Below are 26,085 nucleotides of genomic sequence, written 5' to 3'. Positions count from 1 at the left end.
CTTTGAAGTAATATCTAGAGGCATCCATCCAAAAGTGACATAACTTTAGAAGGGTTCATTTGTATGTTATAATGCTGACAGAGTATGGAAAGTATTTCATTTAATGGATGTTACCAGTTAAACTTTGCTAGTGTAACTCATTCTCTAAAATGAAGTAAATAATGTTGATGACCACTGCCCACTTGACCATGCAAGGTACAGGCAGCTTCTTTCTGTCAATTTGCTTATGTCTTCACAGTCTACAACCACAGACCAAGCCTCTCAATTTGCTCAGTGACTATGACCTACCAGCCGCTCAACCCAATCGAAGAGAATCCATCCTCTAAACCAGCCAATCACTCATCGAGTTATGACTCTTAGTCACAGATCTTGAAGGATTCGAATGGCAGGTCAAATCATGCATACAGTATGACTCGTCCTTTTATTAAAAGCAAGGTGTCGTGCAAGAAGCTCATCAAATAAAAGTCCCAGATTTCAATATCTGTGCTGCACAAGGTTATACACTACTAGTGGTGGACTATGGAACCACTATGCAAGACTTAGTCCTCTTGTATCTAGATGGTGGCAGAGCCCTGCTAACTGGCATCACTATCCATGCCTTTGTACCCTTGAGAGTGCCTTTTTCATATCTGCCTGCCTTATAATACAAAAGCAGAATTTAGATCGCAGCGCCCATACCTTGATCAGTCTACATTATTTGCCGCAAAAGGCTGGCTTTCTGTCTTAGACATGCTGCATCACCTACATAGATGTGAGAGCTAATTTTTCAATTGTTCTTAGCAGATAAGCTGGCCATTCCAGGTATTTCAGCATAAGCCAAACCTGCATGAGTCACCAGCCCAGAATCGAGCCTTCTCAAGCTATGCTGCAAGGCTACCACAAACACATTGCCCGCATTGCCCTTGCCCTATCATACTTGCAATATACAATCCAACATCTTCAAAGAACATATCCATCTAAAGTTCTAAATAGCATCCTGCAAATGGCCCATCACACTTGTTGGAACTAACCAGAATTTCAGTTTCTTTCCTTTTTGTTTTTTTTCTCTTCTGTCTTTTACAGTCTCTTAGAAACTCTGAATCAATCCTTTAGTCCCCTCCACCTCACCTTTCTCAGTACCACTTGAATGTTGCTCTGCTGCAGTTCTAGCAAATGTCATGCTATATAAATATTCAACATGATAAAGCAGAATAAAAATACATTTCAGCATCCCTTTAAGCTTGGAAGAAATTGGAAGCATGCAGCAATTTCCTTAATTGTTTAAACATTTGTTTGATGTGCATTGAGGAAGAAGTTTGTTGTATAGTGAAGGAGTCTGGACAGGAAAGGAAAGGTCTCTCATATTTTATGTACAAAAGTGTGGCCTTGCGATTTAAAAAGCAATTCAGCAGCAAAAACTTGTAAAGTCTTATATTTTCCGGACACATGCTGCAGAATTTTAGCAATACATTGTATGTAGGCCCTCTGGGTCAGAGTCAGGAAATTTAAATTAATTTGAGTCAGTACAGGATCATACAAGCTACATGCACACTGTAAGCTTGCAATAATACCTACATAGAAGCCTAGAAGAAATGACTGCACGGACAAATCTTTTTCTTCATTCAAATAGTATTAGTATTTGCCATCGCAATTTTACAAGTACAAATAACCTCACTTATGTGGGATTTAATCTCATCGGCCCCTTTAATTGTCCTTTTCATTTACATGCATTGCATTTTGGTTGCTATTCCTCTGTTCCCCACTTCCTCGAACCGTGACTGTAGGCAGGCAGAGATTCTTAGTGCACCATCCTTGGAGCTTTGCTGGATCTCAGTTTGTTGGACGATGAAAGCAAATGGACAGGTTGTAATGGAAAGCTGGGTGCTGGAAAGAAATGTGGCCATCAAGGAGGGACCAAAGCAAACACAAGGGGATGATGGACGGAGTGCTGAAACTTTTCAGACACTCATTCCCAGTCACAGATCTGGGTTGAATCCATCATTCTTTAGCTCACTTTGCCACCTCAGTTCAGACCAAGCTATATGCAAATCTGTCTTGACCCTGTTCCTCATGGGAACAGTCCAGCCCAAACTGCCAAGCCAGGTCTTCCCTGAACCGGAAACAAGCATCCTGGGACCGGTTTCGGGCTAACAGCCCTCATCATCCAGGCTAGCTTGAATTCAGTGACAAAGTGAGCAAGAGACCCACGTCTGGGCATACCCTGCCAACTTAGGACGAACAAAGCAAATACAAGGGAATGATGGATGAAACGCTGAAACTTTTCAAACACTCACCCCCAGTCACAGATCTGGGTTGAATCCATCATCGTTCTTAAGCTCCCTTTGCCACCTCAGTTCAGACCCAGCCATATTCAAATCAGTCTTGACCCTGTGCATCATGGGAACAGTCCAGCCCGAACTGCCAAACCAAGGAGGGAACTCCATAAACAGGAAAATGGAGGGAAGATAAATGAAGTAAATTGTATTGATCACTACCCCCTATTGGAAAACAAAAAGTGCAGATAGCCTCTCTCTGTCATCCTGCTTACATTTTCACAGTTTAAAGGCATGTGGAGGAAAAGTGCATGTGTTGGTTACTGCTCCCATTAATCTTCAGTGTTGTTCCCTGTAGATTTAAGAGACCATTAAGAGGGGATATGTTTGAAATGTCTCCAAGGCTGTTCTGACTGTGAGTCAATCCGTGGAACATTGACTATATTCCCTCAATATGGTTTGAAGCAGGGTTCTCCAAAGTCGATCCTGGAGGGCTGGATCCATGCCAGATTTTTAACATATCCCCTTTTTAGATAAATGTAGTTATCTTAAAAGTCTGTCATGGATCCCATCCTCCAAGCTCGACTTTGGAGAACATTTGGTTAAGGTGTCAAAGTATAACTCCAGTTAGTGCAGACTCACCAAGGTTGCAAGTTTCCACCATTTCAACTTCTAGATGATGCTCTGATATACTCCTTCAGATGTCAGCTTTGGCATCTTGTGAAGTATTGTTCTCCTTTGATGGCCATTAGGCAGGTGAAAGCCCTCCTCTGCCAGCTACTGAGGTTTCCTTTCTCCAGAGAGCTTAATAACGTTCTTACATCTTCTGGCTCCAACATAGATATCTTTTACAACCATGCAAAGGATTCAGGATTCTAACCATCAACTCCTTCTGCAGTAACTACAATAGTTTTCTTCTCTCCTCTTTGACTGATGAATTCTCAGGAAGAAATATAATAAACTTCCCATAAATGTCATCTGTTTCATAGTCACAGTGTTCATCATCAATTGTATTGAGGAGTCTTCATTGTGTCTAGTAGCAGTTAACTCTACATTCCTTTATGATTACTTCAATGGGGATATTAAGAGTCTCTAACATCCACGATCCTAAGAAGCTACCAAAGGTTTCTAACTGGTTCATTCTTCACTCAGTGCAGTTTTTATGGTTAAGAGCAATTGTCACCCCTTTTTCCCGCTCCATCTGCATGACTTCTTTAGGTGCATAATCTGAGCTGATTCTTTCAGCAGCATGTCTGGAGGTGCACCTGCATCCTCTATGGCCTAAACTATAGCATTTGGCATGGATATGTTTTTATCTAATTCTGTGAAGCAGTTCCATCATATTTCAATTTGCTGGAGAAGTTCCACCAAGGAAAAGGATGAGGTGTCTCATAAATCATCTTCATAGCACTGCTTGCTGGCTAGTCTCTTGAAGGCAAAAAAGGTCAGCTTTCTTCTTGTCTTCCTCATTTCTTGCCTCTAGGAGGGGGTCTTATTTCAGAGTTATATGCACTCTCTAGCTTGTTAATTGTGTGATAACACCTGCTTCACCCGTGTAGGATGCCCCTTAGGTACCCTGCTCAGTCTTTACTTTTTCTATATTGTCTTTCTCTAACCACATTATTATCATGCCCTACTGCCTCATTTAGCTGAAAAGTGCAGAGCAGCTCCACTGTGGCCCTATCATCGTTCTGCCACAATAGCATCACTGTGCACCCTCCTTTCCTCTTCCCTAATATCAACGTTCCCTGAGATGCTGCAAGGCCTTCTGCCTCTTTGTTCCAGCCCTTGGTACCGCTATAAGTATGAATCAATTTATGTGTCCCCACTCAACCACTCAGGTGTACATTTGGGTTCCTGCAGATACCTTAAATTTTACCTCAAACTCGGCCTGGTGCATCACTTTTAATCTTGCTTTGTGTAGTCCCTCACAGTACCTCTTGGTGACTTTCCACCATGGGAGCTCTGCAAATTGAAATGTGGCACTTTTGTAATCTTGGCCACATAGCCGTGAATCAATTAAAGCTTTTGATGACTGAGGTTATTTTGCTGACCAATGGTAGAACGGTCTTTTGTGTCAAAAGAAATCAGTGAGTTAGGGCTTCTCTTGGGCTTTCCATATTCCCCAGATAAAATATTAAACAGTGATCAAATTAAGGCAATATTCACACCTCGCTTATCATCTAAATATTTTATTAGTATTAAGTTTAGGTCATGCCATATAAAATGTAACTTTGCTTTAGATTTTATAAAAAAAATAACTTCTGCAGTATTGCTTTACACTGTCTGTGCTCAATGAATATTCACTTTAATTGCATCGACAGCCAGTCAATAGGTGTTTCACTAAGATAAAATAATCCTTGTACATAGACTTGCCATACAGAAACGCTGATGCAAAATGCCTGTGCGAAATAGAACTCTGACTGATATGTTGCAAGCTTTATCTAAGAAATGAGACAAAACCGCATGACATCCTACAAATAGGAAACATAATTCTATCCAAAGAAAGACATATTGTGTTGAAAACATTTTTAAAAAGTGATATTTTTTGTGACGTAATGCAAATCTAATGCTAATGGACAATATTTTGGCAAAAATAGAGGGGCATATTTATCAATCTTTCAAGCAGAGCAACACAGCAAGCCACCTTGCTGCACTGTGCTATGTGAAAGGGCAAGAGTGTGCCGTATTTAACATTATACAACGCATTCCTGTCCTTTCCTAACTCCAGCACAATTTTGGCTGCCTAGCTCCAATGCAGGCATCCTTGTGTCAGACACACTTTCGTGCCCAAAAACAATCCTGAAAGGAATGTTTCTCTGTGTATGAGTGCTGCAGAGGAAAAAACAAGGAGAAATAAAGATATTTATTTTTACCTGGCGAGGCATAGCATTTTGATGCATTGCCAAGTCTACGTTTAATGGTAAATATGTGAATGTGAAAAAATCCATGGGGGAATGCGTGGGAATGCCTACACTGTGCCCTGGAGTGGCTCCCTGTCGCAGAGTAATGCACACCAACGATTTGGCCTGTCTTGCTTTACTCTAGATTTATCAAGCCATGCAGGGCCACACAAGGTTGCCATGGATGGCTTGATAAGTCTCACTTAGGATTTGCACCGCCCTTGCACTCCCTTGTGTTGTGCAAGGGGCGACACAAAACCTTGATAAGAATCTTTTAAAGCTGGGAGATACGCTTGCAGGGCAATTTATAATCCAATATTATCTAAACTAATGCGCAAACAAAAACATGAGAAAAATTCAAGTTTAAAATGTGCATATTTTAGCTGAGTGACAATGTTAACCCCTTCAGCGCGGCGCGGATTACCGCGCTGTGCTGAAGGGTTCGTGCGCGGGCGGGGCCGTGACGGAGCGGTTCTGTCATCAGCACAGCGCGACCGACGCGCATGATGGAACCGCTCCGTCACACGCATCGAAGGGGTTAATATACCTCACAATGGCCCATTTATTTAGGTTTTCACTGCATGCATTTGCTGTGATCTGAAGGTAATGATTTTCAATTCTGGCACTCCAGTTCCATCTTCTAATGTTGACACATAAGTACCAATACCTTGGGTATTCATACCACACTTGAAATGTACTGCTTGGAAATGAAGCCCTTCATTACAAATAAATATTAATATTGATTTATTTTTTCATTGATTTTACGTGTTTATATACAGGGCTGGACCCCCGTCTGGGCACCGGTAACGCCTCAGCATGAAAAATGATAGACCTGGAGGCAAGGGCCACGTCCCTGGTTGACACCTGGTGTTTGCTTCACCCTCTTACATGGGAATACACCAATATTTCCACCCATGTTGCTCCTCCTCTCAAATAGATTATCTCCTCATGCCCTTAGCACACACCTCCACCTTAGTGGAATCCTGTGTTCTGCCACCGGCCTTGACAGACCACACCCTGGTACTTCTCCCTCTCAACTTGTCCAGACACAGACAACTTGGACAGTGGAGACTGAGTGCCTGGTGGCTCCTAGACCCTGACAACAAATCTCAGACTACTTTACCATCAACAAAGACACAGTAGGGTCTCCTATCATACTATGGAAGGCCCTAAAGGTGACCCTTAGTGGGGAAGATAATATCCCACCAAACTACAGCCAAAATACACAAAAACAGAGACCTTGTGGACTTGTAAGATTCACAAGACAGAAGGAACTTTCACAGAATCCTTGAGTGAGCACATACTTCATCTCCTAGAAATGAAGAGGCAGGCCCTGAGGCACATATTGCTTCGACTTGGCAACCCTAGGACACCTTTCAATACAGTATAAGCTTCATGAAATACAGGATAAGGCTGAGAAACTCTTATACTGGCTAGCGAACAGGGAACAAGTAGCCTGGCTGGACCAATGCCTGACCACAGAGAGGGGCTTGACAGTTACTACCTCCCGCCACATAGGTCAGGGACGCTCAGCCTACTACACACACCTCTACAGCGAACGCCAAGTGCTAATGGCCAAGTGGGGTAACCCGATCATCAAAGTCCTGATTGTTCCCCAACTCTCAGATGCAGACGGAATGGAGCTGGATGAACCATTGACCACCAAAGAAATAGTGGAGGCCATTCAGGAGTTTTCAGGTGGGGAAACTGCTGGCCCTTATGGTTTCCCACTAGCAATGTGCAAAAGGCATGTATCACAATTGTTTCCACCACTGTTGGACATGTGCAATGATGCTTAGAGATCGGGGAGCTCCCACACGACTTAAAGGGAGCCACAATCTTGGTGATCAGGAAACCGCAAAAGTCTCCTGATCGATGTGACTCGTACAGTCTCATCTCTATTATCAACATGGAGATCAAGATTCGGGTCAAGGTATTAGCCAACAGCCTTGTAAAGATGATTCAAACAGTTTTTCACCCACACCAGAATGTCTTTATGCCAGGGCATAGCACCAGTCATTGTCTCTGTTGCCTGAATAATGCACTTGCCTTTTCTACCCATTCTACAGAGCATAGGGCCCTTATACCAATTGATTTTGAAAAAGCATTCGACTTTGTCACCTGGTGTTAGATCTGGGGGTCTCTAGTTGGCAGAGGTAAGTACCTTAGACCAAATAGGGACCCTTGCTTCTAGTCAGGGTACAGGGACACACACGGTAGATAACCCCTGCTCACCCTCTAGGTAGCTTGGCTCGAGCGGTCAGGCTTATCACCAAGGCAATGTGCTACGTATTTGCACTCAATCCCCACAATGACCCCCCCCTCGTACACCACAAAGGTAGACCACACAGGTATATATCAAAAATATATCTTTATATAGTGTAGCAGGGGAAAATATGATCACTTACAGGATATGTTGCACACAAACTTAATGGTTGCACTAGGTTACTAGGGAGTTTCTTCTATGTTAAGAACAGTCTCGAATCTCTACTCGCTATCGTAGGGGGTATTACAGCAGGGCTGTAATATCCAGTCAGCTCTTCTCACCGTGCGCGTTATGCTGCAGCCTCAGCGTGGGCAGATCCTTCCTTGACAGCCCCGGCCGGTCACGTCCGCCCTTCCGCCCCCTCTCGACAATCCAACGAGCGACGGGAAGGCAGTGCGGCCCTTCTATTCTTGGGTTCACAGGCTGGGGGCACGCTGGATACACTCGCTGCTCCTTCAATGAAGACGGGTCACGCAGATGACTCGGGCACCACTCTGCCGGCTTCTCGGGACGTCCTGATGTCACTGACCAATCCCAGCGCGGCTTCAGCGAGGGGGCTCGATCCTCTCAACCAATGAGAGGGCAGCGGCTTCTCAGGATTTTTCGATGTCGCTGGCCAATCCCAGCGCGGCGTTAGTGAGGGGGCTCGATCCTCTCAACCAATGAGAGGGCAGCGGGCTCGATCTTCGCTTTGGGAGCGTCGGCAAGGTACGGCGAGATTGCGGGGTGATGTGCGGCCCTCAGACGGTGCAAAACTCTCGCGGCAACAGGGATTAGAGGGTGCTGGCCACGGCCATGCCACCCTCAGGGTCTCCGTTGATGGTGCAAGGCAGGATTCACGAGGGGAGGCCACACAGTCCTCCGACCCTCGCAAAAGCCGGGTGTCGATGAGCACACCGATCGGGAGTTTTGCAGTTGTTGGCAAATTCACGCTCCAGGCCGGTACAGCACAATCTTGATAGCTTAGTTCAGTTTCTTGGGAACCTTTTAACCCTGGGTTCCAGGACAGGAGGCCAGCTCTTCTCAGGCCCTTGGAGATTCAGTTGCAGACACAGCACACAGCAAAGTCTTGGTAGTTACAAGTAGGCAGGGGGCACAGCACACAGCAAGGCCCTTTCTCCTCCTCAGCTTCAGTTGCACAGCAGAACAGGTCAGCCCTTAGAGCACACAGCAAGGCAATCTTCCTTCAGTTCTTCAGCAGTCCGTCTTTCAGCAGAGGTTCCTCTTGATTGTAGAATCTAAAAATCTGTTGTCAGGGGTCCTTTACTTATACCCCTAAAAGTCTTTGAAGTCTTTGTGCAAGTGGGTCCTGAGCCCGGTCTGATCCAGTTCTGGGTGTTGCTGGAGCACTTTGTTTTCCTGGCTTCTTCTTTCCTTTCAGAGTGAGGGGCAGAGTGGTCAGCTGCCCAGCAGGAGGTGGAGCCAGCACTGTGGCAGGCAGGCACATCCCTATTCAATCCCAGGTGCTACCTCCTCCCTCCACTCTACTTGCAAATGTCGTCATTCAGCAAAGGGCTGACTCAGCCAACCTCCTGGGGGATCCCCAGCCCCTGTCACTCTCAAACCAGACAGTCAATCCACAAGCATGCCCAGGTACACAGAAGGGTCAGACAAGAGAACAGCTACTCTCTAAAAAGTACTGTTCTCCAACTCAGGATTTAAAAACAACCTCTCCTAAAAGATGTGTTATTAAATGCTGAGCTCAGGGATATCAAACACTCACGTCCTATCTTGTTCCTATGAGAATATAGGCTGATAGCCATTGGCACCAGCCTCCCCCATGTTAGCCTATGGAGCAAGATAACCTTGCAGCAGTGAACACACAAAATGGCCGCTGTTCACTACCAGAGCATGGTACCTGCACTAGTACATGCTCTACCTTTTACATACACTGCACCCTGCCCAGGGGGGTACCTTGGACCTTCCATAGGGATGACTGATGTGCACAAAAATGGAAGGGTTAGGCCCGGCCAGTGTGGACACTGGCCAGGAGGACATGGCAGTCCGGGGACTGCAGGCAGGCCTGCGTTGGCAGGCCTGAGACACCATTTTAGGGCTACTCATGTGGGTGGCGCAATCAGCGCTGCAGGCCCACTAGTAGCATCTGTCATCACCAGCCCTGGCACACACAGTGCACTTTACTAGGGACTTCATGGTGATACAGATATGCCAATCAGGTATATCCAATCAATATGATATTTTACACAGGGAGCACTTACACTCTGGCACTGATTAGCAGTGGCAGAGGGTCCAAAAGCATCTAAACCAGCAAAAACGAAATCCAGCACAGCATCAAAAATCCAGGTAGCAGAGGCAAAGGATAGGGGAAAAACCCACGCCAAGGATGTCAGGTCTAACACCTGGCAATATGTGTTCCACCTACTTGAGTGAATGAACTTTGGTCCACTCTTTCACTGCTCTGTCCAAATATTATATGCAAAACCGTGGGCAATGGTTTGAGAGAACTTTCGCCAACCTTTAATATTGTCACCATTCCTATTCACCCTCATCATGGAGCCACTGGCTGAGTGGATCTGATAAGATGCTCAGTTCAGCTGATTCCACTGGCTTGATTGACATGAGCCATAGTGTCACTGTATGCAGATGACCACCTTCTCTATTAGTGACCTCAAAACCTCTCCCCAGTCTCTTATCTATGTTCAAAATATATGCTGATGGACCCACCTCACCATGAACTGACTCAAATCCACATACATCTCCTTAACCAACCCTCAACAAGACATTAGGGCTGCCATTCCCATGCAATGGGTGACCCAGCAATTCAAATATCTAGGGATGCACATTGCCCCCACTCAACAACAGGCTAGGAATCTTAACATCTACCCTTTATTAAATCAGGAATTGAAGGACTTGGACCACTGGGAGAAGCTCCCACTAAATATAGTGGACAGGGGAGTCATAGTTAATATGATGGCGCTTCCCAGACTCCTCTGTATGCTACAGAACATCCCACACTAAGTCCCACCCACCTGTTTTTGCAGTCTGCATGTGGACACAGTGAAAGTCCCATGGGCAAGAGGTCATCTTCACATTACTTACCGCAAATGTGTTCTGAACCCATATGAAGAAGTTTTGGGGATCACGGATATACAGTTATACTACTGGGCTAGCCACCTGGTCCCGGTTAAGATTAGCTTTTTGCGAGACGAGATGACCCCTCCATAGCAGCAAAAAATCTGCACTCTTGAACATCATGGTGTATTCAATCTCCTCTACAGCTCCAAAACACCCACAACCCTTCCACTTGTGATGTAAACATCCCTTACATGTTTGCATCAGCCACTACAATGGATCAGGTATCATGGTGTCCTGACAGCAGAAAAACTGCTATGGGTGGGGAGCTGGCTTAAGCACACAGTTGCACTCGCGGGCTTCTGTACGTGGAATACCATTGGTATGTCTGGAAGGGCAACTCAATGTGAGCATTTCAGCACCTTACTACCACATACTCAATGCACAAGACACTCCTTTTTCAATATTTACAATAGTGCCATGCACTTGAAGCTTCTCTAGACACCCAGCACATACTGCCTTAACAAAATCCCCCTTCAGGCACATGTCATGGAGTCATAAATGGGTAAAAATTCATTCCACATTTTATCGTAACGTGATGAACAGTACCCAGACCCGATGATGGCACTATGTGATAAATGGGAATGAGATGTGGGTCCCCTAGAAGACGAGAACTGTATGGATGGCTGCCAGGGCGCTGGCAATACCCGCTAAGCTGCAGCTAATTCAACTCCACTGACAGCCAGTGCAGGTAAGAGTGGTGGGGCGGGATGGGGGCTAGACGACAGACAACAAAGGAAAATAAAATAAAATAATAAAGAAAACCACTTACCTTGCACTTGCGGCATTGCTAACCTAGACATTATCTTGTTGTGTTTGCTATGCTTACCCACAGTGGCCAAGGGTATGCCCAGAAGTGGGTCCCTTTGATCGCTGTGCCACTGGATTCAAGCTAGGCTCGCTGATGAGGGGTGTATCCCTGAAACCAGTCCCAGGATGCTTGATTCCGGTTCAAGGAGGACATGGCAGTTTGGGCTGGACTAATACCATGAGGAGAAGGGTCAAGACTGATTTGCATATGGCTGGGTCCAAACTGGGCTGGCATAGTGATCAAAAGAATGATGGTTTAAACCCAGATCAGCGACTGTGGGTGAGTGGTTAAAAGGTTTCAGCACTCCGTCCATCATCTTGTTGTGTTTGCCCTGGTGAAAAAAAATGCCAGGAAGTGGTAGAGAGCTTATAACTCTGGGCTCATGTGCTTCTGCACCTGCTGTACTAATGATAGCTAAATCCCTGTTGACTTGTCACACTTTTCTCTCAAGAGCAGTGACAATTGCGTTTAAAGGTTTTGACTCGGCCTTCTTTGGAGATTTTTTTGTGGAGAAATGCATATCACCATCCTAGCCTTTTATCTGCACTTACAGTCCTGGGGCAATAAAAACATCTTTAAGACCGTCCACTTTGATAGAAAATATGTAGTCTGAGGCAAACTAATGCACAGCAGATCCAGGTGAGTACATAATGAATGTTACTAGTGTATTTCTAGTGCTCATGGTACTTGCTACGGATGCACTCTTGCCCCTTTTGTCCTTTGGATTACTGTCGCGAAAGTACATTGCAATAAGATGACATCGTGATGAAATGTTAGAACAATATTTTGGAGGAAATATCTACAAAATTAATGGTATTGTTCTAGCTAGGCAACAAAAGTAATACACTACAGTTGTTTAGCTTTTATTGAGGAGGATGAAGAGACAGTTTAAATTTAAGTCATCTCTTAGGACACTTCCCAACTTAAACTTCCTCTGATGATCCCCACGTGATCTAAAAAGATCAGCAACATAAAAAAACACTCCTAATGGATTGATCAGCAGTGAGTCAAATTTAACTTGCAGGTTTAGAGTAAGCTTTTCACACCTTTGTAAGTAAAACTAACAAATCTGTGTTGTGTAGAAAGCTTAAAGGTTTAATATCATGTTGAATTAGAGCAGATTGGCATGAATAGTCACTGTAGTTTAATTAACTAGTCTTTGTAAGGCATGAAAAGGGGAGTTCCATGGGTGTTGCTGTGGGTGTTCCCCCACAACACCCATTGAATCTGAAGCATTCCCAGATTTATGAGAAATCGTAACTGGGAATGCGTCCTAATCTAACGCCACCCCATGGTTGGTGTTCGGGAGATGCAACGAGGAGAAATGCATGTTTTTTCCTTTTTCTATGCAGCACACATATAAGGAGAAAAGTGTTTTTTCCCACACAAAAACAATTAGCCCCGCAACGAAGACACCCTTGCACCTGCAAGAATGCCTGCATTGGCACATGGCAGCCCATTGTGCACCAGCACAGGGGGAAAGGACAGGAATGCACTGTAGCTCATAGAGCTGGCATATTCCTGCCCTTGTAGGCTGCACTGCAAGATTACTTGTTGTCAGGTACAGGGACGAGGACCACTCACCTTATAAGCCGGATACAGCGGGAGCGATGCTGGTTGCTCGGTCACCCCCTCCCCCTTGGTGGTATCGCTCGCGAGCCCCTAAACATAGATGTTCTGCGGGGAACACCACTTCGGGGGAAAGGGATCAAACGGAACCCAGGGAAAGGAGGTAGAGGTGGAACCCTCGGAAGCTAGCGTCTGGAGTTGACCTCACTCCAGTAGCGCATCCCTCATAGGCCCTGGAAGAGAAGAGCAAAGCGTGGCAGGAAAGTTACGGGGAGTGAGCAAGGGAAACAGAAGAGGTTGCACAATGTCACACACAAGAGTAAAAACTCACATGACCCAAAGGCGATGTCCGGCCAGTTATAAGATCCAAGGAAAGTCAGGTAGGGTTCCCCCCTTTGCGTTTCAGGGAGTTGCCGGTTATCGGAGCCTTTCAAACGGTTCCAAGCGCGTAGGTGGGCTGGTCGGGGTGCACTCTCCGAGCCTTTTAAATGGCTCCAAGCGGTATTGGCATTAGCAGTTCTGGGCAGTGAGGAGGGTCCGTTCCTGGAGCCCCAGACAGCCCTTCTGACGGGGTACCCAGGACAGGAGAAGACCTTGTTCAAAACACAATAGAAGATCCAAGTGCGGCCTGGTCCGCCCCGCTAAACTCCTGGGTTGAAGGGCAGCATCCTGTAGCGAGTCCCTGCCTTGCTGCCCAAGGAGGTACGTTTAGCACTGCACAAACAATAGCATTCCCCTCTGATGGGGTGCTGAGAAGTGTTTTTCCGGCTGAATGAGCTGCCGGCTTTGCTCCGCGAAGGAGCTTTTAGACACCAGGGACGGGCACCGCTTTCCGACGACGCGGTAGGATGCCACTAGCGCGTCCCCCACGGCTCCGCGGCCGCTGAGCGAGGCGAGATGCGCGATGATAGAATACAAGAAGGGAGACGAACGGCATTCACCTCCGGGTCCATGAGAAATAGCTGTTGGCAAGCACCGGGCTGTTGGAAGGCGGGGCTTATGTAGGTCCCGTTCTTGCGCCTTCTCCCAGGCATTATGGGAGATGTAGTCCAAGCCCTGAGTGCTAGCTTTTGGCCTATCCATGGTGCGGTCCTCTGCAGGCGTGCCGAGACGTGACACTTGTGGAGCTGCCCTATGCCTAAACCTGATAAATGAGGCCCTGAAGTTCAAATTCCCTATTGCTCCATATCGTAACCAAAGTGCAGTGAAACTGATATGAGAAAATCACAGAACATCACTGTCTGCTGCTTCACACATCACCCCTTACAAAGGCTCGGCATAGGGAATCAACTCTGCTAATAGTGATGAGGCCTTTTTCAACTGATTTTACTTCAGTGCAGAAACTGAACTCTTTGCGTCCTGATTTTAGTTAAATGTGTAATTTTAATAGAATAATAGAGTATCTGAAAAGTGTTATGGCATAAGCCATATATTCATAATATAATAGGCTATTTATTACCATTATTGAGGTATACGAGGGGCGTAATGACCTCCTCCTCTTGTGAGTCTCAAGATTGATATTAAGTAGCAAATAACTACAAAGAGATATGAGAGGAGATAGAGAGAGAGAGAGAGAGAGAGAGAGGTAACCATTTAATGTGTTCCAATATTGCTAAGTTGATGTTTTAGTTCAGCTAACAATTGGCACTGAAGTTAATATGTTTACCTTTTATGAAGAAATTGCTGTTTAAACAATGCAGTGTGTGAGAGCATGTCATTGTAAACAATGTTATGGCTGTAGCCTTCACAAAATAATTATGTATTTTCACTTGACCTTTTTTTCTGTATAACTTGGATAACCTTAGCCATATAACTCAGATAACCTTGCTGCATATATTGACTGAGCCTGTGATTTTTATAGGTGCAGAGAGTTCTGAGAACTATCATTATGTCACAGCCCATATTTCACAAGTAAATGAGAGATATATTCCCCCTATTTCATGGCTGCCTCTGAAACATAGTCCACTGCATTTGTGTCTATATATGTATAACCCTGTGTCTGAGCCTGGGGGGAGCAATCAATTTTACAGGGGTGGTGTAGTCCCCTCCCCAAGCCTCCGTAAGGCCTTAGGGATCTAATTTACTGTGACTTACAGTAAATTATAGAGGAGGGGATGTACAACCCCCTCCTGAGCCTCCCTAAGACCCAGGGACCCCATCCCACAGAGCTAATTCTAAATTAAAGAGAGGGGGCAGGCAGTCCCCCTCTCCGAACCTAGAAAGGCCTCAGGACATCATCCACCTTGTGTCCCAAGGAGCCCACCCCCGGAACACTGTTTCCCTGCCCAAAAGAGCGCAATCAAGGACAAAAAAGTGTGCTTCCAAATGGTTAGAGCTGAACAAATGCTCTGGCCTGGTGGGAGCAATCTTGTAAGCAGGGAATCAGAGATTGCTCTCGGCAGGCAGGAGCAGAAAAAACACCTGCTCCCACCAGGTGGAGGAAAAGCCAGCTCCTGCTGCAGCTAGGATGGGTGCATGCAGGGGAGTCTGTTGGGCTGTGGGGCCCCTCCACAGGGGACCCCGGGGAACCCAGCCCTGGAGCTAAAATTACTTTTTATGTGGAGAATGGCCATGTAGCACCCCTCCCTGAGCCGTTAATGGCCTTGGGGACTTCATCGTCTGGAGCCGGCTCAGATGCTATGTCCTGAGGAGCCCATCCCGGGACATAGCAGATTCCCTGCCAGCAACGGTGGAGGCATAGAAACCTGTGTGGTCTCGTTTGGCAGGAGCATTTTCAAATCTCATACCAAGCGGGAGCAAACCTCAAGTCTGCTCCCAGTGGATGGAAGCTTTAAAAATGCTCCAACCTGCAGACTTTTGACCTGTTGCCCTACGCACTGTGAAGCGGGCAGGGAAAAAGATCAAAATATTGCTCCTGCCTGGAGGGAGTAGTATGAGGTGCTGCTCCCTGCGGGTGGGAGCAATGCCAGCTCCTGCTGTATGTGAGGTCATAAGCAGTGCAAGGTGGGGTGCAAGTTATATTTATTGCTGCTAACTATAGCTGGTGAATTTCTGTGTTTTTATAGTTCAAAACATTAATGTCGTCACTGACAAATTCACCTAACTAGAACATTTCTTAAGCCATCTATACGGGTATTGATATGTTTTAAATACTATAACAATATTTGATGCACATGAAAATTATGGTGTAACTTTTTTTGGGTAGTGATACTGCACACTTACACAAATTAACACATAGTGGTGTCTTTAAACTCTTTATTTCATTAGATTAGTGACATACCTGTGAGTTACTTTACTTGGTGCAGAGAAATTATTTTGTCCTCATGAATGAAAGATTTCAACCTGTGGTGTATACTTTCAAATGCATATGGTGCAGTAATGGCTATCGAGGTTCTAGTGACTTTGCTATTTTGGTTTAGCATTCATCAACAGGATCTATCAATAACTTAAGGCGACCATAATACAACAAATCTGTTATGTTTCTTCCGTATAAATAGATAATGGGAATTACTGAAGAATCAATACTTCTACGATGCTTGAGTCTGCTTTGTGTCATTTCTAGTAGTTATCCCCAAATTAAGGAAGACTTTTTTTTATTTATTTATTACATTTATATCATATTAATTGTTTTCTGTCTATCAGGTGCACAGTGAATGAATCGATATTGAGATAATAAACCTAATCATAGATTCTCAGAAGCAGTTAAGGCTTTTTAAGCATGACTGAAGCACCATAAGATGCATGGATGCATCTTTGCCCCATAGTACAACTGCATGTTTCTGCAAAGTCAAAGCACACTCTGGAGAACAAATTATGCAACATCCGTGTTCAAAAAGAGAATTTATGTCATAATTATGCACATCCAAATCTACACTGCACTTCCGGTACTCAGTACAAGTGAAAATACCATGCAAGGTTTGAAACAGCATCCTGTACTCTTGTTATTCAATACCAATTGCCTGTAAAACTGCAGCTAGCGAAATTTAACTTTTCATCTTCCAGTTGTAAAAAGTAACTGTTTTAATCCATGTTGTACAGACAGGATGTCTCTTTGTGAGCTACACTAATAACTTAAGCCATCTTCATGAAGGTGACTGGTTCCGTCAGGTCACTGTTCTAGCGTCATGCACTTGGCAGTAGTCCATTTCTCAAAGTGAGGCTTGTTGTCTAATTTGTTCGTATTGATTAGAGTATTTTGTCTATAAAAATGCAATGTGTGCAAACTTCACAAAAGTAAAAAGCTGAAAATCTACAATTCATTGACTTAAAACTCAAATTTACTGAGACTCCTAACTTGATGAAAATTCACATAAATCCACTGAAGTGTGGTTGGAAACCAAGAAAACCTATAGATTTGCATGTATACTTTTCCGCTGATAAAATAACTCCTGTGCCAGTATCTGTGTGTATAAGTCAGTAGATTTGTACATTAGTGTTCAGCTCTTTTAAGGAATATTTCATTGATTTGAAACTATTTTCTCTGTGAAGAGCAATCTTCCTTTGCATCTCTGTGACATTTTTCATTTCCCCCTCACCATTCATAGAGCACACATTTTCCTGAGTTTGCAGAAATACTTTACTCTTACATATAATTCTAAGACAAAAAGCACCATACAAAATGTTTGTTAAAACCCAAAAACATTTTAGTTTTCTTGGTGTCCAGTAAACGTTTCATGGCTGTCCCTGTCACCTAACTGTTTCTGGTCTGACCTTAACGTTGAACATAATGCTATGCCAATCTTACAAGCCAGAGGATTTTCCATAGCATTAAGCTCAATCTTTAAGTATACATTTCAGTGGATCCTGGTTTTGAGAATCTGGTTCTGAGAATGGATATGACTTTACTCAAGTTCAGCTTAGAGGTGCAAAACTTTTTGTGATATCGATATCCCTTTGTACACCTGCAGGATCATTTTAGTATTTGCCACTAAATTCCACTGTTGCTTGATTTGAGGCTGGCATTTGCAATTGACAACTGATGCATAAATTCAGGTGTAAATTCTTGTTGAGAACATATGTTTTCATGTGGGAGGCTTTTCCGAAACATGCCTTTATGCAACTACTGAGCATTAGAAATATTTTGACAGATTCAAAATAAATATTCAAATGTGAAAATTTGATGATGTTTTATATATCATCGACCTACCCTCTGTTCAGTACTCTCAGATATGATCTATGGAAAATTAGGAGACAGGTATAGACTGAGGTCTTAACTCAAGGCGACAAAACAAGGTATGAGTTTCCTTCTAATATGACAAGGGTTCAATCTACCCCATAGGGCATAATTGCTTGTGTTCCAAACTAATTCATCAAGACTGATTTCCAAATCTTTATTGTGTGGTCCTTTGGCGCTGATGAATTGCACTAGTGGTGGGTAGTTTTGCACTGGTTCTGGCCATTTTTTTCTGGGAGCCTGTCCATTTTTTAAAGACTTTTAAATCAGAGAGACTGCATAAACAAGATTTTCTTTTTTTTATTTCAAAGGATTTTTATTAATTTTCAGAGAACAAGCAGTGTACAAAAAGAAAAAAGAAAAGATACAGATTAGCTTATAGTTGTTGATGGTACACAGCAATAATGAAGTCCAGAATGATAAAGGCAAATTGATAAACAAATGATAGTACTACAAACTGATAGCAATACAAAACAACACAAAACAAAACAATAATTGGCCTGCAGATATGTATAGAGGTTGAAAGTCGACAGTATATTTGGAAATAAATAGAGGTAGAGCTGAGTTACACATGTACGCATTACTCTCCCATGTATGAAGTGGAAGGAGGAGAAAAATCAACCGACTGGTATTAGTGAGTGTACTGGAAATAGTGCTAAGGGAACTATCTAAGATAGAGTGTATCTATGAACCTGTCAAGGTGCTTTGTTTGAGGCGAATTAGTTATCTAGCCTGTCCCAGATGTGTCTGACTGACGATTTCCAAGGTGATTGTTGGAGAACGATATTGTCTGCACCTATAATATGTATGATCCAATTAATCCAACATTTGAATGAGGCTTTGTGTGTGTGTTTCCAGTTGTTCCTTAAACAACATTTTCAGTGACAGACTAGTGCAAAACACATTTTATACCATTCAGCCTCATGCAATGTCTACTTATGGTAGGTGACAAATTGCCGGCACTCAGCAAAAACTGTCCATCTCTGCTGAATATTAGGTAGTTCGACCACCTTTTTATTAACATAACTTTTCTACATTAAAGCAGAACTCTCAAAGAAGTAATGCACTTTATAAGGTAGAGATGACGACGAAATATCACCAAATATTATATGTGTGCATATATTGTTGTTAAAGACAGCAATAGATGACATGCTTGTTTTTCACAGAAAATATAGATGTATGAATATCGTACTGGATATTATGTCCGTGTCAAAGCAAATATGTGAGGTAAGCACATCTTAAAATTAATGTTTAACAGATAACAAATGGTGTAAAATAGCGCTGTTCAAGACTGTTGCATAGAGACTATTTCAAACAGTTGCATTTGATCCAGAAATCATATGGAAGTGTTTTCATAGGAAAATACCTTTATAGTTTCTTAGTCAGAGTTGCATTTGATTTGCGTTTAATTTTTTAATGTTTTAAATGGAGAAGAATGATGTTCGTCATGTACCTCAAAACAATATATCCAGCAGGGGGTATCTACCAGCACCAAAGCTATATGTATTAAAGGCATGCAATCATTTGATTTCCGATTAAAAAAAATAAACAGTGTTATGGAAAATGCACTTTAGTGTCCATCAGTTTAAAAATGATGCTAAATCGTTATTAACATGCGGGTTATTTAGAATTAGTAGCATGTCAGACATTCAGATTGTTTGCATACTGAAGTGAAAAAGTATCAGTGAAGAATACCACATATTTTAAAAAGTTTGGGATGGGCGATATAGTAAAAAAAATGTACAAATATTTTTTCTGCTTGGTAAGATGGCAATTTGGAATTACATTTTAATGGACAGATAGCAATAAAACCCTTGTGGGGACTGAAATGCTTTGTATGTGTTGTCGTTTGCAGTGCATGCCAAGAAAATCATGGGCACCAGAGCCAAGCTGGCCAACTAATTAAATATATAATTGTATGTGTTTAAATCAACCTTATAAGGAGCCTTGGAAATCTGCAAGATGAGCGAATATCTTATAACTTCTTCCGCAGGTGCAAGGATAGCTACAAGCCATGGACTTTCTGTCCTGCTTCTTGTGTGTGGCTTTGTGACGGGTGCTTTGCTTTAATCTAAAGTGCTGACTTTTTCCAATATCACTTTCTCTTCTTAAAGCAAAGGGCAAATCGCCTGTAAAACCCAAGGAGTGGACAACAAAGTTGACCCTAACATCCAACCAACACCCTGCACCCAATGTACTCTAAATCGCCACACAAGGAGCACCCTCTTTTTGAAGTACAAAAGTGAGATGCCACACGTTCTCTCAAAGTCATTGCCCTTCCGATTCCACTGATCTTTCTATTCGAGGAGACTGGTGTGACCTTCAAGGATCTCTTTGTTACAGCAGGATCTGTTTGATTTTCTTTCTTCGAGTCGATCCATCGTACATTGTGTATCCCTCAGGGATTGGCCTGCATGTCATTCACTTCCTTCAACTTCAACGTGGAACTAATGTCCTTTTCTTCAAAAAGGTGGAAGAAACACATCACAGTGCAGTGGTGGCAACCTAAGGCCAACACACAAGAAGCGAAACAAACTCGCAAATCCCAACCAAATGCTAATACCAACCAAACATCAATTTACTTTTGAAAAAAAAATATGGCAACACTTCAAAACAACAGCAGGATGACACGCCAATAGTTTATTTAAGGGAAAAAAAGCAAAGAAGAAGTTTCTGTCCCTTTGATTATATTTTTTTAATATATTTCCTTGTTACAGCTCGGTTCATGTCTTGTCCTACGCTGGCATACGCTGATTTAGGCTGATCCCTGTTCAATGTATGGACACTTATAAATACATCTTTTTTTGTGTGTTCTATATTTCACGTGTTTTACCTAATTTTGCAACTACTGTATATGCAAAAATCACTTTAAAATTATGTAAATTGCTTATGTGTGATATACCCTCTGAGTAGGCATACTATGGTCCTCATGCAAGACAATTTCTATCTTACAGTATATGTGCTGTGTCACGAACAACAATTTTTTGTTTATTTTCATCAAAACTTTACTTTTTAATTTGTGATTTAATATTGTGCGCATTTATTTGTAAAACACAGGTTTCATCCTAATGGTTTGACTGCTATGAATTGCAATACCGCCTTCTGTTTCTTCTGTAGGATGCTCATTAAACTTTGGTATGGTCTCTGAATAATGCATTTATCTGTGTGTTTGCAGAGTGCTGGGGTTTTATTTATTCATACCACGTGAAAGCTCCTTGTTTTTTCATGCTGAAATGAATCTACAAAAAAAAAACTAACCTATTTTTGTCCTGTAGAATGCCAGAGGAACAATAAAAGAGAAACCAAAGCATCTCCTATTGGATACTCTACACCCAGTGTGCTACTGAGTCACAAGTGCCTGTATTTCCATTTTACAAGTGTCCATAAAAATATATATGCAATATGTTTTCTTGAACTGTAGATATATTACATATTTTATTTTTCCTGTTGTTTGCCACAAAACAAATGATCATAGGTGAGTATGGCGAAACCAGATATTGCACCAGAAGTTGGCACAGTATGAGCAAGAACTACATCATGAAGTAATTACTTCAGGCACCTGATTTCTTAGTTACTATTAGTACTGGCAGTGTTACATGTTATTATTAATTTATAATTCATAGATAAGGGGTTAAAGTCTTGTTCATGGAAGATAGGCAGGAATCTTACTCGTCTGACCATCCCAAATTGCTGAAGGACACAGAACAGAATTTCATAAACTACTTTGCCTAACAGAGACTCCATCCACAAGATGATTTGAAGCACATTCCTGGGTGATTTGTGGATTGATGTTGGACAGCAATTGTGGCTGCTTTTAGTGCAGCATGTATTCCGTATATTATTCAAATGGCATATTTTGTTAGAGCCGGGTTCTGATTTCCCAAAACTCAGGGTTTTAGGGTTTAAAAAAAAACTGTAATTCACTTATCCTTTGAAGATTATATTCTATTTTGGTTTGGATCCCAAATCCTAAATGGCTAACTGAAATAATCAAGGCTTCAAGGATATATGTTCGGGAGTTATATCTGAACACCGCAATGGGCTTTTGATGAAAAGGCACAGAACATCGTACTGCATGATTGCTGAATAAGCCATGGTAATTGAAGTGTGATACAGTTTCTCAATTTTTAAATGTATTTTATTTGACGTTTTTATAAAGAACAAACCTCGATAAAGGGCGACTGAATGCTGAAAAAATAGAAGTACAACAATCAAACTACATCAGTAAGAAAATGAACATAGTAGTACAATATTGTCAAATGTTTAGGGCAAATAAGCAAATATGATCTGCTTATTTATAAGCCTTAGAGAAAATTTGATAGAAGTATCTGAGAATTTCAAAACGTAGGAGGAGTAATCAAAAGTATGGCTCAAAGTGTGAGATTTCCTGGTGAATCACTCTACGAACTTACTATGTGTACTACAGATACCTCCATGGTTTTGAAGCTACCCAGAAAATTATATTTGACACAACATTTAGTACTTGTTGGAAACACAGGGAACCATAAATTTGAATGGGTTTTCAATAGGAAAGCTGTGTAAAATTAAGTATGTGTGGACTTCAGAATGCAGCACAGATCTGAGTGGAAGAAAACATATTTGAGAATACCTGTCAATAATGCATTGCATTTATCAATGTTGGACAACACCAAAAAATGGACAGCAATCCTGAATGTATGAATTAATGCAGCCCTAAGTTTTCTTAGCAAAATAAGCCACAGGGCCTCGTTTTTGGGGAATAGGCATAGGGCAGAGACTCAAGTCTTCTAGACTGTGCTGCCCTATGCCAATGTGAAAGGGCAGGAATGCACTGCATTAATGAATTACGGTGCATTCCTGTCCTTTCCTCCTGTGCTATTGCACAATTTGCTGCCTAGCTCCAACGCAGGCACCCTTGCATCATGATGAGTGGGTGTCTGTGTTGCAGGAAGGATTGTTTTTGCGCAGGAAGGAGCACCTTCCTGCACAAAAATAGTCCAGAAATGTGTTTTCCTCTTCCTATGTGTGCTGAAACATGCAGCGCACATGGAAAGAGGTAAAAACAAGGAGAAATAAAAATATTTCTCTGTGTTACACCAGTTCTGGGGAGGCATAAGGTTTTGGCACTGCCCCAGGTTTACGTGTTTAAGTAAATCTGTGGCAGCGTCAAAATCCAAGGGTGTTGCACGGGAAACCCCACACAAAGCACATGGAAAGCCTCCCTGGTGCAGTGTAAGGCAATGCAGAGACTTGTGCTGCCTTGTATTACTCCATATCTATGAGGCCAGGCAAAGTTATGCAAAGTGGCTTTGCATGGCATCATAGATGTGGTGAAGAGGTTTGTGCCGCCAGATCGTCAAAAAAGTTACGCTCCGGGTGCAAGCCTCTAATTAATAAGACCCTCAGTGACATGTGCAGTTGATTAGTGGATGAGCAAAAACATTACCGTGTCATGTAAACATGATGTGACACACATTTGTTGAGGACAGTGAATGTGATTAACATTCAAAGTGCTATAGGATTGCAGCCATTAAATAATCAAGGCTTCATGGATATATTTTGGGGAGTTATAGCTGAACACCACATGGGGCTTTGGATGAAAAAGGCACAGTACATCATACTGCATGATTGCGGAATCATCCATGATAATTGAAGTGTGATACAATTTTTTTAATACTAATGTATTTTATTTGACGTTTTTATAAAGAACAAACCTTGATAAAAGGCGATTGAATGCTGAAAAAAATAGAAGTACAACAATCAAATTACATAAGTAAGAAAATGAACATAGTAGGACAATATTGTCAAATGTTTAGGGCAAATACATTTCAATAATTTCCAAACCTAGGAGGAGTAATAAAAGGTATGGTTCAAAGTGTGTTTAGATCCTACCTGACAATAAGGTAGGACAATGTTCTTACTCAAGCTGTTCCGAAGAACCTTTGTAAAGAACGTGTAATCAACATCATGCAAAGCAATTAGCCAGTGGCTGGAGGGAAGGTAAAAAACAACTTTATTGAACTGGGAAGAGAATTGAGCTGCATCAGCTACCAAACATCTCTCAGGGTTACAAACCGTGGGAAAATAACGTACTATTCATGTTGACCAAATATGGCAGGTAATCTTTATAGATTATAACCTGGTACTACATACATGTTCAATTATCTTCAGAAGTCTAACACTGCTGATTTTAAAAGTATGAGGCACCACCCCCAGTAAAGAGGCTGAGAGCAGACCGTTCTTTTCTGACAAATTTCTCCCATACTTTACCCACTCAAGCAGGGGCTTATTGTTAATTTGTCATTTATTTTTCTTTATGGTTCGTACGTTTTATTGTCTTTCTCTCTTTTATCATTTCTCTCATTTAGCTAGGTTTGCCCCCAGAAATTGCTTAATGATAGAAGATGAAACAAATTACTTATTTATCATATAATGCCACCTAGTATAGTGGTGGTCCACAGGGACAGATCAGGAGACATCTAAGATGTCACTGTGTATCTGATTGTTTCACATTTCTGGCTTACCTCTTAATGTCTGTGGTGTCACTTGGAGACCCTCTGTGCAAAACAATCCTCAGGTTTTTACATTTCGGCTTACCATTTTGTTTACTATTAGGCTACGTAAGTACTGGAACTAGCACTTGTTTGGGATCTGCTTGTGAATGCTGAGCCTGCAAATTGTGCTCTACAAATATTGACAAAGGAACTAGATTTGTAGTTTACTGATATAGAAAGATCCCTAGTATTCCTACTCCCATATCTAAGGACTTTTCTGTAATTGGAGGTTTTGGTTTAAAAGTCTCAAGGGTTGTAACATGGCATTTCAGAGTGACTGATTTTTTTTATTATTATAGCTTTCCCTCTAGCTAAGATGGTTAAAATGTAGTATTTGCTTCAAATATTAAGCATCTCCACACAGTTTTCTTTCTGTGCTAGTTTAGTGTTCGTGGCCTGAACCATGAACATATCTTTCATGGCATTTCATGTGTTTCTCTTTTACCTATGCCATTGCCAAAGGCAAAAAATGAAAGGGGTAAGTGGGAGGAAGGTATGTACATAATAATGATGAAGGTCATGTGTTTATCAGGTTAAATTATTGTACTCAACATTTTGAAGAAGTTGGTAGCAATTAGGGTGACAACTTCATTCCAGGTCATTATTTACACTGTCTCTAGTCCTGAACCTTTCACCTACAAATCATTGCTCACCTGTGTGTTAGTGTAAATAGTTCAATAAGAGCAGTACAAGACTACAATACCCACAATATATTATGCTATCACAGAAAAATGTAGGACTGGAAACAGTGTACATTAGGATCTGGAGGGATATGGACAACGAGAAGCTACAGGCCTTACAAACGTGGGAGAATTAATGCCTAACAGGTTGTACCTGAGCGTTTACCACACTAGAACTTATATATGCACAAATGGAAATGAAACAAAATTCTTCTCTAGAAATCCCAGGCTTATAAGACTTTTGAAATAAATACCAACTTCCAAGACCATACATAGAACAAATACAAACAGTATTAGTACATAGGTTGCATCACAACTTGCATTCCTATTGGCAAACAAGACAGACTGCAAACTGCACATCCATGATTTGGGAATGAGAATGAGACACTGAGCCCAATGGATTTAACATACCACATTAGAAAAAAAGAGAAACATTTTAGGAAAAATAAGAACAAAATATTGAAAATCAGATGTTGGTATTGTGAATTATAACAAGATAAAACGTTCTACTTTACAAACAATGAGAAAGTAAAACAATTTTATAATATGTGGTGCAATACACTGTGACCTAATCACTCTTTGTGCCTCCCCCATGATGGACAATTGTTGTGATTCATCAGAGTAAAAAATGATTCCATTTGAAACAGCACATTCTCGAAGTCAAAGCCTTTAGTTGTACAAGGCTGGAAGCTGTAGCTGACAACAGCTTTGCTAGGCTAGATAAATCAGTATAGCTGCCCTGATTTTATGGTAAAACGTTACAGCATGAAAAAATACTAAGATAAGTTTTATAAGGTAAAATCTTTTTCAGAAAGGCTAAGCACCTTGTCACAGCTTTTAAGAG

At 42.2% G+C, this 26,085-nt stretch overlaps 1 protein-coding gene across 3 annotated transcripts in view; it reads left to right on the top strand.

The window, feature by feature from the left end:
- VSTM2A (V-set and transmembrane domain containing 2A) overlaps positions 1-21,177 on the top strand; it is a 113,972-nt gene extending 92,795 nt beyond the window's left edge. Inside the window, exon 5 of one of the 3 annotated variants that reach the window (XM_085606926.1) lies at positions 20,143-21,177. In XM_085606926.1, the coding sequence (XP_085463052.1) occupies positions 20,143-20,231 (89 nt within the window). In that variant the 3' untranslated portion in view covers positions 20,232-21,177. The other 2 variants (XM_085606925.1, XM_085606927.1) reach the window with 2 other exon arrangements.
- Positions 21,178-26,085: the final 4,908 nt, after the last annotated feature.

Source organism: Triturus cristatus, chromosome 5_2 (assembly GCF_964204655.1).
Source record: "Triturus cristatus chromosome 5_2, aTriCri1.1, whole genome shotgun sequence".
NCBI classification, from domain to species: Eukaryota; Metazoa; Chordata; class Amphibia; order Caudata; family Salamandridae; genus Triturus; species Triturus cristatus.
The sequence above is the reverse complement of the archived record's forward strand: the minus strand, read 5'-3'. Positions and strand labels throughout refer to the sequence as shown.